This window comes from Bipolaris maydis (assembly GCF_028858645.1).
Source record: "Bipolaris maydis strain C4 unplaced genomic scaffold PSV08scaffold_15, whole genome shotgun sequence".
NCBI classification, from domain to species: Eukaryota; Fungi; Ascomycota; class Dothideomycetes; order Pleosporales; family Pleosporaceae; genus Bipolaris; species Bipolaris maydis.
Window position 1 is genome coordinate 1133798 of NW_027093871.1, and position 17361 is coordinate 1151158.

Genomic DNA, 17361 nt, shown 5'->3' on the forward strand with positions numbered 1-17361 from the left:
CACTTGGTGTTTTCGGTCAGCAACCATTCATACTAACTTTATTCACTTGGCTGGCAACTAGGAGACAGTCCGATACGAATATTATGAAGAATACAATTGAAACTGATATCTCTTGACAAAAACTCCAACCTAATGCTTTCCCATCGTGTAACCATGCATTCGTTAGAGCAAACAAAGAAGCAACGCTGCGTTTACGCATCTAACCACCACCCCGTGTACAGGCTCAGTTCTACGTCAAGTCCAGGACTTCTACCGCGCTTTCTCTCCACTTGCGTCTATCTTTGCCTTTGAGCAAGGGCCCTGGTGTCTGGCCCGCTGGCTTCTCCGGACTGTCAATATCAACATAGTCCCAGGCACCTACTACACTTTTTCTGAGGATAATGGCGCGTTTCTTCTTGCTCTGGGCTTTCCATGCTGCGGGCGGTGATACGGGCTTTTCTTCGCTTGGTGATATCGGTGTTGCAGCCGTTGGTTGTGGCGCCGGATCACATTCCGCCACAGGTGACGAATGTTCTGTCAGATCAAGCACATCCGCTTGTGGCGATGTCGACCGTGATTTTGATGCAGCAGGATGAGGGGACGTGAGGTCTAGAGTACCAACACTGGATGGCGCTGATGTCGTTTTGCTGAGACGTGGCGATGTACGGCGAGATGGGTTTGGGCGGAAAACATCTTTAATGCTTTTCTTCTTGCCCAGCGCTGAGACTGAAGAGGTCGAGCTCGCAGACGTGTTTGATGAAATCGACGTCAATGGCGGCCGCGTGGCTGATGATGTTGCAGGATCCTGTTCACTACTAACCTCCTTTTGGGAACGTCGTGTGGCTTCTGGGCGCTTTGGTGAGGAAAGCGTCAAGTCCAGTGATTCCACATCTTCAGGTAGTTTACGGAATTGTGGTGGTGCAGGGACTGGCGTTGCATCAAACAAAGGAGTTGTGTCCCGCTGTTTGCTTGGTGTCGCCGATGCTCGCCATGCATCCAAGGTAGTCTGTTTCGGCACAGACGAGTCCCGAGACGCTCTGGTTGCAGCCGCCTCTTTCAATGTTCTTGTCCTTGCCTTCTTTGCTGGCAGCTGCAAAGGTGAAGGATGCACTGGAGACTCGGCTAAATCCAAGGTTTCTATTGTCCTCAAAAGTGGAGGTGTGGAAGGACGATCCAAGACTTCGCTGGTATCAGCAGGAAGTGTTTTTGAACGCTGAATAGGACCTCGCCTTCTCCGCTTGGTTACACTTGGAGGCAAATATTCTAGCACTGGGGAGAGCGGTTTTTCAGGCTCCGGTTGTGGTCGTGGTGTTAGGGCACGTGTCTTCACTGGCGATGAGGACAACAAGTCAATTGTTTCGTACTCCGCCGTTACAGTGGTCTGAGATGATGACGCTGGAAGCTCGCTTGCCTTATCTTGGGCTTTTGCAAGTGCTTGTGAAGCTCTCACTCCAGGCTTTGTGACCTTTGCAAAGGATTCTATTCGAACTTGGGGTTGGTCTTTAGTCGTCTTTGTCCGCCTTGTGGTTGTCTTGGCTTTCGGTGCGGCAGTGCCAGTGTCCTGAACCGATGCTGCTCGTCTAGGCTTCTGCTTTGCCTGTCGTCCGGCCTCCCAATCTTGAACAGTGAGTGGCACGCCAACTTTGACAAATGTTTCCATGACCCATATACGTGCCGGTTTTTCAGGGTCGAACTTGGTCGGTCCACGTTTCCTAGGACCCTCGTCCTCCATATCCAAGGGCATGTCTTCATCCATATCCTCATCTCCTACATCCGGTTGGGAGCTAGGTGGAGGGCCCTCTACATCGTCATCTGGATCCTCTTGGCTAAGATCAATCTTTACCAACTCGACAGGTGTGAAGCTTACGCGAAGCTCGGTGCAATGGTCGGTAATGGCATGCTGTCTTTTGCCATGAAGACCTTTGATGAGCGTTGACTCGTCCTCTTGTATGGCTTGCAGGTTGTCAGTAGGCAGGCGATTAGTTTGTTCAGCGCGGATCCGCAGTTGGCGCACAACAAGAGATGGTGCTAGACTGCGAATGAAATGCTTTGCACCCTCGAGTTTGGCCCAGTCAAAAGCATCCTGTGTAAACTCGCGCAGCCCCGGAAAGTCAAGGTCCCGGTCCCAGTTGATGGACCGGCGCAACTTGTCTAATCCTGCTTGGTTCGAGATCGCCGGATGTGTGTAGTATCCGAGAATGTCAAGTCGGGGAAAATCGTCCGGGATCTTGAGTGCGCCATGCTTGCGTTTGAAGAACTTGCTTTCGTTCGTCTTCAGCTCGTGTTGCAGTCGCTCCTTCCACTGAGCTATGGCTCTAGAGTCGTTTCGTGGGATCTTGCACAGGTCCGCACCAAAACCCGCCTTGGCTGCTTCACATGCAGTCTTGGGGCCGCACCCAGGTATACCCTCTGGCACATAATCTCCTCCGCTCATTAGCGCGACCAAGATCATGCCCTCACGATCGAGCCCCGATGGCCCGTTTTTGGTTTCGACAGCGTCGTATATGTTGACATGGGTTGGTGTCTTTCCCGATTTCTCTGGAGACCAATTTCGGAGAGTGACACCGCTCCCAAACATAAGCGTGTCCACATCTTCACTCAAAACTGCATCGACAATTCCTTCCCTTTGCAGCAGTGCACACTCTGCCTCTGCCTCGCCTGGCGCAAGATGTATGGGATATCCGAACTGCTTCAAGAGCTGTTTTGCAAGGAACTCGGGGATTGATGCGATATTCGGGCCGGTGCGCTTGTTGCGCTTGAATGGCGGTTTGTTGGGTCCATCGAAGACAAAGACGGGGTGGATGGCAAGAGAAATCAAGCGCAAGAGGCGGTAGTAGAATGTTCGCAATGCAGGGTTCGTGCCACCTAGCTGCAGTTAGCATCATACCGTATGCGCATACCCTGGAAAAACTTGCCTTTGCTAGCTTGGATCTGAAAAAGCCATATCGACGTATCAATAGCGATGCGCAGTGGGCGGCCAGTCTCTTCAAACTTTTCGACAGCAAGCTTGGAGAGTGCTATGCGTGTGCCAGGGCCGATTTCCTTGTAGATTCTGTGTGCGTTAGTACTTTAATACACACAATGATATGTGTGACTCACCCATGGATACCCATCGCGACTCCATGCTATGTCCTTTGATCACCAAGCTGGCTGCCTTGTTCGCGATGTTGCGCCCAGCGCGTGGACTGGTGTCGTGATTAGATTGTTGCCACGACAACAACGCGTCACCCGTCCCGCATGCCCACGGATGCACGTTTATTCCCCACCATGCCATCCCTATCGCACTAACAACCTCCACCCACCATCCTCACAGAGACCCTTGAACATGGCGCCCCGCGGTCGCAGCATAACGGCGAGTCCGGGTGCCTACTCGGATCGCAGCAACGACTCAAGCCCAGACCCGCTAGCCATTTCTTTCGACGAAAACATCACCTCATCGCACCGCAAATCCAGCCCTCGGAAACCCATCATGATCAGCTCGCCAAGGAAACAGGTTCGGCGGCTGGAGACGTCAGAGGTTGTCTTCTCATCGCCGTCCAAGTCTATGATCATGAGCACACCACGAGGCAACGGCGCAAGCCCCTGGCGCATTAAGGTCACCGTCCAGGCTGAACCGGAAGACGGAGAAAATGCCGAATCGCCGTCAGTAAAGAGGGTGACAAGAACAAAGACGACGACAGTGCCACTAAAAGACCCGGATGCGTCGTCTCCTGTCAAGCGCCCTCGCGGCCGACCCAGGAAGTCTGAGACTGGATTGACGCCCAAGCCCAAGCGAAAAGGAACACCAATTAAGAGACCCGCAGAATTCAGCTCTCCGAGCAAAATTGTGCGAGGCGGTGATTCCAGCGCAGCCGACGTTGATACCGATGTGCCGCCTAGGAAGCGAAGGGGTCGTCCGAGGAAGAGTGTACAGCCACCGACTGAGTATGACGAGACCAGCGTTGCAGAAGAGGCCGAAGCTATCCTACAAGCCACGTTCGAAGAGACACCTCTACAAAGTACGGAGGCCGGATTAGACAACTCGAAAAAGAATGCGCGATTTTCAGCTCCCGATGATCAAACCATGGATGACGCACTACGAACATCGCCTACACGATCAGAGCCGTCTCCCAGCCTAGGCACACCAGCTCATACCAATTCGAGGAGCAATGTACGCGCTCGCAGAGGCACACCACATGCCAATAAGGTGGCCGTCATTGAATCCGACGAAGGAGAAAGTGGCAGTGATGTCCTTACGCCTGCCAGCGGAGATGAAGACAATAACGACCTTCCCGAAAACCAACCCTTGAGTGGAACAGAGGATGGCCAAGGAGACGTACTTACACCAAGCGAGACATCAGCGCAGTCAAGCGATTCAGCCGATGCCTCTAGTGATGACGGTGTACCCGAATATCCTCAAGACTATGAAGACGACGATGAGGAAACACAGGGTCAACATTTTACTTTTGACGAAGGTGCCACCAGGATGCCAGATGACACCACGATGTTGGATAGCGAGACCTTTAGCATGATATCTGTCGAATCATTGAAGAGCAACACAAATCGACCGAGCCCAACACAACCCCGAGATGTGCATACCAATGCTCCAAAGGCCAAATCATCACTCAGGAACGAGTACTTGGGACCAGCTACGCACGTGGCATCAGGTTCTGGATCCTCAATCTACGAAAAGCACGTGTCGACAAGCCAGGCTCCTGTAGAAACCGCACCCATCGAGACAGTGCGTCCAAAACTGGCGCGCCATGTTACACCCGCTATGGACTCTGAGATCCCATCTGCACCCCCTGCTCTGCACCCTGTTCAGCCTGCTCTGACCAAATCTCCATCCCCGACACTTGGGCGAGCAGTCACCGCTGGCGTAGCTTTACAAGGCCTTCTCGACCCCACACGACTCACCCCAGATGCCTCACAAAAGACGCCTGACGGAAAGCGAGGCTCATTGGACGATTTGTTCCGTGGCTTCAGCTCAGGAACACGCAAAGATCTTCAAGCAGGCTTGCGACTTGGCGAGCAACTTGCGCAAAATCAGACAGAGGAGGACAATGTGCCAGGCCCTTCGAGCCCTATCAGGGGCCAATCTGCGGCAGGGCCGAAAGCAGGTGTGTTCCGAACGCAACGAAAATATCAGCAATCGCGTCTTCTTACACCCGAAGACCAGGATCATGTTGTCACAGCGGTGGCACCAGCGGTTGCAGCGAGCGACGTCCAGTACCCAGTATTGGATGTTGAAGAGGCGACCACAGCGCCTTTGAGCCCTGCGAGGAGCGAATCCGCAATGAGCTGGCGAACCGACACCCCACCCCGTGCAGCCAAAAGCCAAGATCAACAAGACACTGCCATGAACGAGGTTCAAGAGGAGATTCCGGTTCCTGCAGAAGAGGCAGTCCAACACGATGACTTTGGTGATATCTGGCAAGAGGAGGCTAGTCGGTCGGTGATCTCGATAAATCCAGAAGAAGTGCCAACAGAGAAGTCCCCCGAGGCTCATGATATCTTCACAGACGCCAATGTTGCCAGGCCTCCTCGCGGCAGAGCTGCCCGGATTTGGCGCCGCAGGAAAGTCATTAACGAGACGGAGTCGCAGCAAGAGCCTACCTCAGTACGCTCAGGGCCAGCAGCTGTCCAACAATCAGAGGGCGGTAAAGAGGCCGAAAAGGTTGATTCCGCACAACCCGATGAGCAACCCATGCAAGCCGAAGAGCCAAACGCTGAAGGCGAAGAAAGTGATGCTGGTATGTTCTTCCAGTCCAACGTGCCTAATGTTACGGACCAGAAGCGGCCTTCTCGGTTCCAGAGGCGGCGGCCAAGAAGACAAGAAGCGGAGAAGGTGAGCCTCTCTGAGCTTCTTGATCAAGGGGACAGTTTTATGCCAGAATCTCCTTCGCCCGTAAAAACAAAAAAGACCCCCCCAAAAGCGGCACTAAATCCATTCTTGGATACGCCACCTCGCTTCCCTGCACTCCTGAACTCGCCAAAGAAGAGCAGTCCCTTGAGGCGGGAGCTTCACAGTGGGGATATCTCTACGAGCTCCGTACAGCAGTATGAGGAGTCTACATTGCCACTCGCACAAAGCTCGCCGTTCCATACGGTTGTCGATGGCGACAGCAAAATCTCAGCCGCATCCGACCAGCAACAATTCCGAATGGAGATGGAAGGAAATACTGCTTCCACAATTATACGTGTGCGCGAGGAGGCTAACGAGTACCTGGATGCCTATGAACCGCAAGAGCGAAGTCTGAATGAGATTACAGAGGTTACCGAGCCTAGCAGAACACATCAAGACATTAGCCACCTGCCATCGAGCCCACCAAAGATGCAACGACAGTTTGAACAGCGGTTGCTTTCTGCACGAAAGCCTTCGCCGCTTTCCAAGACAGCAGAGCGCCCAGGCAATGTACCCGTGCCACAATCACGGCAGAACGCAGCGCGTTCCAAGGAACCGGAAGTGATTGAACTATCGTCCGAATCTAGTTCTAGCGACGACGAGGAAGAAGAAGTGGAGGAGGAAGAGGAGGAATCAGATGCCACCCCCAGTGGTCATCCTCAACCCCGTGCACAGCCTGCTGCGACATTGAGCGCCAAGCCAGCATCCTCGCGCTCATCTCAACTACAACCACATCCTATCCTCTCACGCATGACACCATTACCAAAAGTTGAGCCTTGGACGCGAACACATTACAAAGCCCTCGATAAACTTTACACAACACATCTCAAACATCCCGCACTCTTCTGTCCTTTCAATGTCCCTCCCACCCCGCTATCAACCACAAACGGCTATCTCCTCCGCCGCTTCCTTGCCGACAACGGTAACCTACCCTATGTTGGCGCAGTGTTCCATGCTTGGGGCTACAGCATGGTTATGACTGCCGAGCTCGTCGTGCTTTGCAGCGTCTTCATGGACCTGATGAGTCTCAAGAGCGAAGTCGAGTACGAACAAGTCACAGGCAGGAAACTCGAAGTAGGCAATTGCGCACCGGGTCGGCGTGGCGACTGGATCTCTGGCGAAGACGTGTTGCAACGTCTTGCTACCGTCGTTATGGGCGAGAGTGTGAGGAGAGATGAGCGGGCGGGGCTCGAGATTGATCGCTCCAGGGGGTTGCAGATTGAGTGGCCGCAGACGCCGCGATGAGCTTAGTTGCCATGCTCGATTGCTATTTTATAGGGTTGATGGACTGGCGTTTGCGGCTTGGAGACGGGATACCATGCTTTTGTTGATCTTTTGAATTCGTGTTTCTTGGGGTTGGACTCACTGTTTTTACCATTTGGGCATGATACCTCCTTGTTGAATGAGTTTTCTGCTTTTATTTCTTAACTTGTCTTCTTAATATCATCTCAAGTGTTAAATCTCTTGTTGGTCTGAACATTGCTATTCTATCATATCATCTCAACAGGAATTGTGGAGTATTCCGTCTTTGTAACAAAAAAGAAGGTACGTATTAGGAGGGCACAGGGCTTTGCCTGTGGAGGTTCACCCAGCGTAGCCTTGCCCCATCCCCACACCCATCGCGTCCAAAAAGCAAAAAGATCGTAAATGGGCTCAACCGGGATTTGAACCCGGGACCTCCTGCAGAATAGGCTTGAGAACCCAAAGCAGGAATCATACGACTAGACCATTGAGCCGTATTGTGGGTGGTTGAGGTTGTTGTGATGACTAAGCTTGGAATTAGGGTGTATATGATTACACATACTTTTTGTTATGCCCAGATTGGAGTTGCAGTTGGCTGTTGAGAGGTAGCGAGACTGCAGCGTGGGAAAAGTGGAGCGTCGTGGAGAGGGATATGCATCGCTGAGTCAGGGGACAGCCGACGCTCATGCACGCACATGCAGCACAAAAAGGTAGTCAACAAAATTGAGCATTGCTGCGCATATCGATGTGATAATTGTACATTCGGCATGACTCTAATTTTCGCGTATACAAAGCCTGACCCGTGAGCTTCGCGACGGCGGCTAATGCGATTACATATCAAGTACAAGACTGAAGAAGAAGACCTTTTTGCTTGCTCGCTTGCTATCCGCTTTTGTTGATACCCGAACTTAATTAATGCCTGAAAAATGGCGAGAAGTACCTGCGAAATCGGGTCTTACTTCATTTTCGCCTTTTCCCGCTTTTCTTGCAAGTACCTCCATGACTTTGATAGGCCCGCCGTAAAGGGTCCCTTGAGCGTTTGCACAGTAGATGGCCACTTGACGGTCTGGTTGATCGCCTTGGTCACCATCTGAGGGATGTCCTTCTCAGCTGCTATTCGCCTATCAAAGTCACCGGCAACCTGCTTCTTCAAGATTCCTCCTGAAGACTCGTCCTTCCTTGCCTCGAGCATCTGCTGGTACTCGCGGCCTGAGATGCCAAACTTGCCGCGATACTGGAAGTACACCTTCTCGCGGAACTTCTTCGGCAATCGCCTGACCATACTGGCGCGACGCTCTGGGTCCATGTCTTGCGACATCTTTTGATCCAGTCCTGGGTCCTCCATCCAGCCCGGCTTTCGAATTACAGACTCGTCGGCGTACCTGATGTTCGGGAGCGACATTATGAGATCGTGGTAGAGGTATCGAAAGTTTCGTATCTGATGCGTCACGATGTTGTCGATCTTCTTGGGATTTTCGCTGCCATACTGCATGCGCGGGTCACCCTGATAGCTCAAGCCTGTGATTGTAGAATATAGTTCCTTCTCTGTAAACTTCTCAGGCAGCAAGAGAAGCGCGCATCGAACGGCAGAGAGGAGATTGCGTTGATTCGCGACGCGGAGATTGGGCTCTTCGTGGAGGATTTTAACGGGCTTGTGCAGGCGGCCGGCAAAATATAATGTGTCCCACTCGGTAAGGTCGCGAAGAAGCGTTTCGTAGTTGACGACGGCGTATTTGATCATTGTTCCGTTCACTACGACATACGGGTTAAAGTAAGCACCTGCGCCATACTTCTCCTGTACATGGCTGACAACTGCTGAGCCCAGCGATCCAAGGAAGGAATAATGATCTCTGTGTTCGCGTAGATTGAGCGAGTGGAAGTGTTGCGAGAAGCGAGGCGTCAGGATAAAGTCAATCATCTTTCCACCTCCTTTTTGCCATTTCAATATCGCATCGGGAGGGTTCGGATGAGGCGATTGCGTTGTGCGCGAAGCTGTCGCCGCCGACTGGGGAAAGACACCAGAGCCGTAGGCAAATGCATATGTGACCGGTGGGAATTTCCGTAGTATGCCTCGTAATGCCCGTTTGAATTCTTCGTTCGTTTGCATCAACTGGTTTTTGCCAAAGTCCTTATGCGGGAGCTCTGTAAAGTCCGACAACGAGGGAGCTTCATCTTCCCAGTCTGGTGGCAGCGATTGGAACGCATGGGGAGTGTCCGTGGGCGTTGTCTTTTCGGATGACAGAAAGCGGCGATTGACCTGCGCCAGAGGCCTTCTACACCAGGCTATCCGAAATATTGGTTGGCGGCGATACATCTTGTTGGGAAGATAATGCCTCAAGTCGCGCAAAGTGAACGAGTGGATGACGTAAGCGTGTTGTTGCTCCACCGGTCTTGGCGGATCAGATGTTTGTGGTCGGCTTGCCGCGTCTGAAGACGCGACTTCTTTCTCCATTCTCACCCAGCGCACACCACTCGAGATCTGCAATATTCAGTATTGCAAAAACACATCGTTATCTTCTATAACCAGCCGAGTAAAAAAGCAAAGCCAACAATCAAAACTCAAAAGACTCCACAACCACCAATCGCTCCTACCAACACCATGGATGCGTCGCTGGCTTCTTACCACGCGCGTCTAGCCACCTTTGAAGGAGCAGCTACGACGGGCAAAGGAAGACGTACAAGTAACAGATCTAAAAAGGCAGGGACGAAATCGAAGGCTTCATGGCCCCTTACAGCACCCTCGGCACAGGATTTGGCGTATGCCGGTTTTGTATGGAAGCCCACGTCAACGAGCCCCGACAACGTACAATGCTTCAGCTGCGAGTGCCAGCTTGATGGTTGGGAGGAGGCGGATGTCCCTGCATATGAACACGCAACACATTCTCCAAGTTGTGGTTTCGCAACCATCGCCTGTATCCGTCTCCGTGCGGGCGACCCTGGCAGGACCGAAGATGATCCGACCTCAGACGCCATGGTGGCAGCACGCCGCTCAACCTTTGGCGATATGTGGCCGCTCGACGTCGCAGCCGGCTACCCCAGTGTCGACCAGATGGTGGATGCTGGCTGGTTCTACGACCCTGCAACAGACACACCCGATGGTGTTACCTGCCCATACTGCTCTCTGGCACTAGACGCATGGGATATCGGCGATGACCCTATGCAGGAGCACCGCCGAAGATCTCCCGAGTGTCTCTTTTTCGTCCTCTCCGAACTCTACAAACCTGCCCCAGCACCCAAGAAAGCCAAGCGTGCTTCCAAAGCTAAGCGTGCCTCAACCCGCTCGTCAACGGCATCTACGGCAAGCAAGAGAGCCACACGTGGCAAGAAGCGGACGAGCGAGGCAGTTGAGGAAACTGAGTACTCTGAAGTTATCCAGCCTGTCCAGAAACGTGTGCGATCCTCGAGCATTGAAAGTTTCCCTAGCGACCTTCCTGTGGGAACGCCTAAGAAGACACCGACTGGAATCAGAGACACTGTCATGGACGACTTTGACATGTCGAGCCTGCCGGCGGACCTAGCAGTTGGAACACCCAAGAGGACCCCGCCTATGATGAGTGAGGCAGATGACATACCGGAGCCCATTAGCTGGAAGCCTGCTGATGTTGATGCCGTAATTACATCCCAGGAAGAGGCCCACGGTTATCTCAGCGAAATCCTTGCAGATTCTGGTCTGGACAACGTTCAGACGGCGGACATGACGCCTGAAGAACTGTACGAATACGTCATGACTAGCCTGACGGATGAAGAGAAGCGCATGACGATTGAACAATGGGTTCTGCACAACGCAAAGAGGGGCGAGGAGAAACTCCGCATGGCTTGCGAACAACAGATACTAGCATTCGAGGCAGAGGGTCAACGTGCCATGGCTGTTCTCGAGGGCATCCCCACGATCTGAGTTTGATTGGTATTTGGTTAGGATTGGAGTACATGGGAGTTTGGTCATTGAGATACCCCGACATGAGGATGGGCGTTTTGGGCACGTTGCGATTCGCATTACGTTTAATTCTACGGTTGCTTGCTGTGTTTTTGTACTTTTATTTGGCGTGCTGCACCCGTCCTTCGTGCGGGGCAACCGTCGTAGCCTAAGAATAACTAGGGTGCATGAGACACCTAGTTTTATTGTTCGTATTAGCTACAGGGTGATTTTTATTTTTATCCCAGATAAAATGATGACCGACGAAGATGGATGATCTCCAGATTTGAGCCATTGCAAGATGCCGTTGAGAAAGAGGGGTAGATTAAGAGACGTGTTGATAGTTGAGAGCACAGCGACGCGTGATCACGTGATGTGCCTCGCAATGTAAATGGATTGAGCAAAGCATGGTTTATTCCACAAAGCCTCGTATTCTTTGCAGGTTTTCCAGAAAGCCACCGGTTCTTTGCTGCGGAGGCTGTGGCTGTGACTTTGAGACACTAGAGCTACGGACTGGCTTCTGTTGGCCTCGATCCTTATTCTTGTCCCTCTCCTTGTCCAGCTCTCGCTGCTTGTCCTCTGCCAGCTTCACCAGGCCGTCGATGAACTTTGTTCTTGCTTTTTCTTCGGCCGTGCCCTTCCATACCTGAGCGAGGTCTCTTAGCGCTTGTATGCGTACCTCGGCCTTGTGCATGCCACCTTCTGGATCGCCTGTGATGAGGTCGGCAATCTCGGAGCGGAGCGAGGCGGCGAATTCTTTGCCTTTCTGCTCGCGCGAGGCACTGTCGGTGCCGGGCTCGGGGGCAGAAACGCTGATTAGGGAAGCTCCTAGGGATACCTCGCTGGGAGGGATTGTCCAGTGCATGGCTTCTCCGAAAACCTTGATTACATTCTCAAGGCGCGAGCGGACTGTGGTCAGGGTGCGGAGGTCGGATATGTATTCTGGAGTAGTGTCTTCGGGTTCTATTGGTGCTGGCAGAGCTTCGCTGGAGGCTTCTGTTTGTGCTGGCGCAGGACTTCCAAGTTCTCCTTCTACAGGGTCTGCTTTCAGAGTGAGCCCGCCTGGCAGAAATTTCTCGACATCGTTCTTCAGACCATCGGTCAAGGTCTCTGTGAGGCTGACTGCCTCTCCCCGCAATACTTCGACCTCATAAGCCAGCCGCCCACCAGTCCGTAGTATGTCATCGGTCAGTTGCGTGAGTATGGCAGATAGCCGGGTAGTATGTGCACTGAGCTGTGAGAGAAGGTCTTGGGTCTGAGAGGAGAGATCGGCCAACGAGGCGGCATTGCCTGTCTTTGACCTTGAGCTTAGCGATAGCGAGGGGAGCGTAGCATTGAGGTAGTCGGCGGGGTCGAATTGCGATTGGAGGAATGGATTCAGGGCGGGATCGGACACATGTGTGGACTTGGCCGCTGCCGTCCCCGGCTTTTCCTGGGATACGGCCATGGTGGACGCCGAGATAGGGAGGGGAGGTATTGCAGATGTCCCAAGATAGGGCTGGAAGTAGTGCCGAACGCTCGGAACCCTTGCTTGCACTTGGCCGATGGAGCTTCGTTCCCGCACCTAAAAAAGTGGGGGAGGGACGCGCTATTTCCAGCTCCAAGATGACGGCATCCTCGTCTTTATAAAGAGACTTGTCTTTCTCTCGTGTACATCATTCAAACAGCTCCTGCGATGATGGCAATTGGTGTTTGGTCAATGGCCAGCGAAATGGCGAGGAATGGTGAGTAGGCGGTCCTGAGTAGGAGAGCTCCACCCTAGACTGCGGGGCCTCAGCCACAGGCTCCACATCTCCAGGCATCAGAGCCCCCAACCCTTGGACCATTGCCATTCTCGTTGACCGTCTGCCAGGCAGCTCTGCAGCACCGCCATGGAGCCTTGCCAAGTCTCTGTTAGACCATATTTGTCTGAATAGAGGTAAACAGTTAGGCTTTGTTTGTGCCCGCTCATCATCCTCCTTCTCCTTCTCCTCCTCCTCCGCCATCACCTTCCCCTCTCTCTGCCCTTGCAATTCTCTCGCTACCACGACTTTGGTCAGCCTTCTGTGATGCTCACTTCTCCTCTCTTTTCTCTTCATACACTCTCACATAACAAAACGGCCAACCCCAAGAGTCATCGTCGTCCCCTCAAGTCACCCAGTAGTGGTAATTCTACTTTTGATTGCCCAACTCGCCTCTTCCAGTGTTTGCTTGCTGCCACAAACGGGGCTCTTTGACGTCACATACATAAAGCCAACTCGCCCTCACTTGTGCCTGTTGCAGGCCGCGCTTCTATATCTCTACCGGTCCACCTGAAATCTGCGCAACCCACGAAACGCCGGCGTCTGACAGTCGCTACCAGACAAGCGGCACGGCACTGTGCCACAACCTCCCACAAACGTTCAAGTTGACGTCTCTTTCTCTCTCAATTCAATATGCCACGTAGGCAATTTCAGGCCGACCTCCAGAAGGCTGCCGATGGTCTCCACCTAGCTGCTGGCATCTCGCATGTGCGACCAGGCGCTGACGATGGCGAGTTCACCTTCACTTGTATGGCTGATGGCCAGCCGCTCAATGTCTCCGCTCTCGTTACAGATGTCTCTGAATATCCTTCGAGCCACACCTGCATGATCTTCGCAGGGGATAACGCCTCCGCAGGTGTTGCTGCCGCGCTCAATGATATCACCGATGCCGCTACAGCCAAGACGATACCTCAGATTCTCGAGCTTGTGTCTAGTAGACTTGAGTCGACTGATGGCGACGGTGATAGCCAGATGGTTGGTTCGCAAGAATTTGATGATTTCGAGGGTTACGAGGATGAAGACGAGGCCGAAGATGAAGAAGACTATTTTCCTGGTGACGACGATCTCCTACCCAAGCCTCCCATCTCACACATTTCAGAATCTGGTGAACCCTCTGTAGCGGCCACATCCGAATTCAAGCACCGTGTTCGGAATGACCTTTTAGTCGCCAAGAGTGAGGGTTTCAAGGTAGGACATCTAGGAGGTCTCATGGTGGGCCTGGGATGCTATGTATCCCTAGCCATTCGTATATCCAAGCTAGGCATCTCAGAAGAAGCTATGAAGGCATGGCAGGTTGAGCCTTCGGAGTACCTTGTCGCAATATGTCACTACCCGTTAGGGTACAAGAGCATGGATGACTACCGGTCCTATGATGCCCATCAAGCTCGCCGCAACTTTGGAGTCCGTATCGGTGTATCGACGACCTACAAGCCGACCATACAAGAGGCTGTTGCAGCGTTTTCTGTGGTGAACAAAGAGAAAGGGAATGAGCGAGAGGATTCCCAACAGGGTGAATCTCAAAATACCTTGCCTGCGCAGTCGAGCGGCTTCCGCAATTCCTTTGTTTCCAGGCCCTTGAATGAGCTATTTGAGCAACGATTCTCTATGCTCTTAAAATACCGGTACGGAGGAATGCCGTGGCAAGGTGCTGAACTGTTCTACAACGATGTGCTCTTGAACTCATCATACGGAGGGCATGACGCCACGGATGATAAATACTACGAGGACGAGCGTGTCAGCACTGCTTGGCCCAAGATTGTTACCGCCGATCACATCACCTCTTCGGTCGGCCAGCCGCATTCACTACCTCTGGTCAGCATGCAGTTTGTGCTAAGGCATTTCGTGCGGTGTACCGAGTTCTGCTTGATTTGTTTCAGCAAGATGTCGGACGACCTGCAAGCAATCAAGCCATACGTCTGCGACAACCCGCTGTGTCTGTATCAGTATATGTCACTGGGTTTTGGTCCAAGCATAGAGCACGAAATAACCTCTCAGCCCAAGGTCGTGGATTTATTGGTCAGCTTTTGCTATTCCAGCGCGCGCGCTGGAAGGCTAAAGGAATTTCCTACTGGTCTCAGTCTGGCTGTTCCGCCTCCCGTGTCCAATGAACAAGGAAGGTCTGTACATGATACTCCACCAGTAGCTGCGATGAGTATGCGGTTCAACGAGGCCAACCTAGAGATGCTTTTCGAAAAGTCTAGGGCGCCTTGCCCCGTAACGCCTGGCTCTTGGGTCGTCATTCGGGTGGATGAGGAAATCGATAAAGTCATGCACTGTCGAGTGATTGACACTTCACTTTATCCATCGGTGAAGGTATCCAAGCCTGTCATTGCAGCTATCGCTGACGCCTCGAACGATGAGTACATACACCCACATACGTTGCCATCATACAGAGATCAGGCCCCTCATCAGACTAGCAAGATATACTCAAAACCAGTCCAGAGAGATTACTTTCGGTCTGCCAGTTTCTATCTCTACGATCACAACTTTGATGATCTCAAAGATCACGAGAAGCAACAGACGATAATATCGCTGTTGCACGTGCTTCCGCCTGTCGAGGAGATGAGAAAATATCTGTTGCGCAAATCAGAGTCCCCTCTAAGTTCTTGGGTTGATCGCCTGCCCTCTGCTGCCCTTGGAGTCTTACGTTGGATTATTGCCTCAAACCGGGCTTGTATTCTGCAGGTGGATGAGGGAGATTCCCCGAGCGGCCGCAAAGCTGAAGGGCGACTCTATGGGATGGGCGGCTGGGCACAATTCCGTTTCGCAATGGGTGCGCCTGACAAGGAACGCCGCTTCATTGAGGCAGTACGGCAAACTAAAGAGAGGCTGCATCTTAAATACCCCACTATCTTTGCCTGGCATGGCAGTCCGCTCCACAATTGGCACAGCATCATTCGAGAAGGTCTTCATTTCAAGGAGACGCACCATGGACGAGCCTTTGGGCATGGAGTTTATCATGCCCCTAACGTAAATACAAGTTTAGGATACTCCAACATGCAGGTAGGCGCTTCGTGGCCGATGAGCGAACTCAAAATCCAGCAGGCATTGGCTCTGAACGAAATTGTAAATGCGCCAGGGGAGTATGTCAGCCAGAACCCACATTTGGTCGTCGCGCAACTCGATTGGATTCAGACTCGCTATCTCTTTGTAAGGAAACGTGCCGACGTCTCTAGTACCGCTGCACCTAATCCAGTCTCAAAACCACTAGAGTTTGTTGAACAAGATCCAAGTCGAACTCCTCTTGGCGTTGATGGACCGCTCATCATCCCAATACACGCTATTGCTGCATCTCGGCGGTACAAGCCGACTATCTATGGATTATCCAAGAGGCAGAAAGCTTCTGGGAAGCCTCGGTTTGATATAGAGGCTGCTTGCGAGGATGATGATACAGACAGCGTTGCAACTCTTGAAGAGGATCTCGTTATTTTCAATGAAGATAAGCATCAGAACGATAGCTTCAAGCCACAGTACTCTGAAGAGTCTATCCCTACGCCGAACTCGATCATGGACGGTAAAGGCAAGTCCAAGATGGCAGCGATTTCATCGTTCTCATCAAAGATCTTCGGCAAGTCAACTCAGAAGGTACCACAGAAGCCTCTTACCGACTACATCTCCGGCACTCTGGATTACTCAAGTCTTCCCATGATTGCGACTCCAGTATGGGCGACTACATCTGCCACCAAACGCCTGATGAAGGACTTTAGAGACATCATCTCTATTCAGAACAGGGAGCCGCTTCATGAACTAGGATGGCACATTGACGAAGATAAGATCGAAAACATCTACCAATGGATTGTGGAGCTCCATTCGTTCGACCCCAAGTTACCACTAGCGCAGGATATGAAGAAGAGGGACATCAAGAGCATTGTTCTGGAGTTGCGCTTTGGCAAGGATCATCCCATGAGTCCACCCTTCGTCCGGGTCATCCGCCCTCGCTTCCTTGGTTTCAATCAGGGTGGAGGTGGTCACGTCACTGCTGGTGGTGCCATGTGCATGGAACTTCTGACCAACGACGGCTGGAGTGCTGTTTCCTCTATCGAATCTGTTCTCCTTCAGGTCCGAATGGCCATCTGCAGTGTGGACCCAAAGCCAGCTCGTTTGGCGCCAGGTGGTCCGTCAGATTATTATGTTGGCGAAGCAGTCGAAGCGTACAAGCGGGCTTGCAATATCCATGGGTGGACCATTCCTCCGGGTTTCAATGAGACGGCGTCGGATGGTTCGGGTACAGCTAACCCATACTAAATGAGGCCGTTAGAGGAATGGCAGTGACAAAAACTACACAGTCATGATCTGGCTCTTATGAGAGGGGGAAACGGGTATAGGGTGTACAGCGCCTGAGCTGCGTCTTACGTAGCTTTTACCTTTTTCTTGTTTCTTACTTTTTTCTTCTTTCCACTAAGTTTTCAAAAAGGCGTCTAAGGGGATCAAGGTGCATTGGGCGGATAGGCATGGGACATGATACCTCATGAATAGCAATCAAAAACATAGCAATGAAAGCGTTCTCTTTTCCAAAGCCTCCTTGTATGAACAATGGTAAAGATCGATCTCTTTTGAACATT

At 52.2% G+C, this 17361-nt stretch overlaps 6 protein-coding genes and 1 non-coding gene across 7 annotated transcripts; 3 read left to right on the forward strand and 4 right to left on the reverse strand.

Annotated features, from left to right (window-relative positions):
* Nucleotides 1–83: 83 nt before the first annotated feature.
* On the reverse strand, nucleotides 84–3092 carry PSV08DRAFT_405240 (uncharacterized protein; the record flags this gene model as incomplete). The annotated part of the gene is made up of 3 exons (XM_014225703.1): nucleotides 84–2844; nucleotides 2880–3031; nucleotides 3079–3092. 3 exons carry the CDS (start codon nucleotides 3090–3092, stop codon nucleotides 230–232), a joined length of 2781 nt encoding a protein of 926 aa, XP_014081178.1. The 3' UTR covers nucleotides 84–229.
* A 212-nt stretch (nucleotides 3093–3304) lies between these two features.
* PSV08DRAFT_210108 (uncharacterized protein) lies at nucleotides 3305–7211 on the forward strand (the record flags this gene model as incomplete). Its single annotated transcript, XM_014225704.1, has 1 exon — nucleotides 3305–7211. One exon carries the CDS (start codon nucleotides 3305–3307, stop codon nucleotides 7106–7108), a length of 3804 nt encoding a protein of 1267 aa, XP_014081179.1. The 3' UTR covers nucleotides 7109–7211.
* A 301-nt stretch (nucleotides 7212–7512) lies between these two features.
* On the reverse strand, nucleotides 7513–7599 carry PSV08DRAFT_t65. The gene has a single exon. It is a non-coding gene; the product is annotated as a tRNA-Pro (tRNA).
* Nucleotides 7600–7844: 245 nt separating this feature from the next.
* Nucleotides 7845–9424, reverse strand: PSV08DRAFT_210111 (mitochondrial matrix Mmp37). Its single transcript, XM_014225705.2, has one exon. The coding sequence runs from the start codon at nucleotides 9417–9419 to the stop codon at nucleotides 8061–8063; it is 1359 nt and encodes a 452-aa protein (XP_014081180.1). The 5' UTR covers nucleotides 9420–9424; the 3' UTR covers nucleotides 7845–8060.
* Nucleotides 9425–9704: 280 nt separating this feature from the next.
* On the forward strand, nucleotides 9705–11000 carry PSV08DRAFT_374424 (uncharacterized protein; the record flags this gene model as incomplete). Its single annotated transcript, XM_014225706.1, has 1 exon — nucleotides 9705–11000. One exon carries the CDS (start codon nucleotides 9705–9707, stop codon nucleotides 10998–11000), a length of 1296 nt encoding a protein of 431 aa, XP_014081181.1.
* A 222-nt stretch (nucleotides 11001–11222) lies between these two features.
* PSV08DRAFT_17162 (uncharacterized protein) lies at nucleotides 11223–12502 on the reverse strand. Its single transcript, XM_014225707.2, has one exon. The coding sequence runs from the start codon at nucleotides 12463–12465 to the stop codon at nucleotides 11431–11433; it is 1035 nt and encodes a 344-aa protein (XP_014081182.1). The 5' UTR covers nucleotides 12466–12502; the 3' UTR covers nucleotides 11223–11430.
* A 930-nt stretch (nucleotides 12503–13432) lies between these two features.
* On the forward strand, nucleotides 13433–17314 carry PSV08DRAFT_412444 (uncharacterized protein; the record flags this gene model as incomplete). Its single annotated transcript, XM_014225708.2, has 1 exon — nucleotides 13433–17314. The coding sequence occupies one exon, from the start codon at nucleotides 13433–13435 to the stop codon at nucleotides 17042–17044; it is 3612 nt and encodes a 1203-aa protein (XP_014081183.1). The 3' UTR covers nucleotides 17045–17314.
* Between the last annotated feature and the right edge of the window lie 47 nt (nucleotides 17315–17361).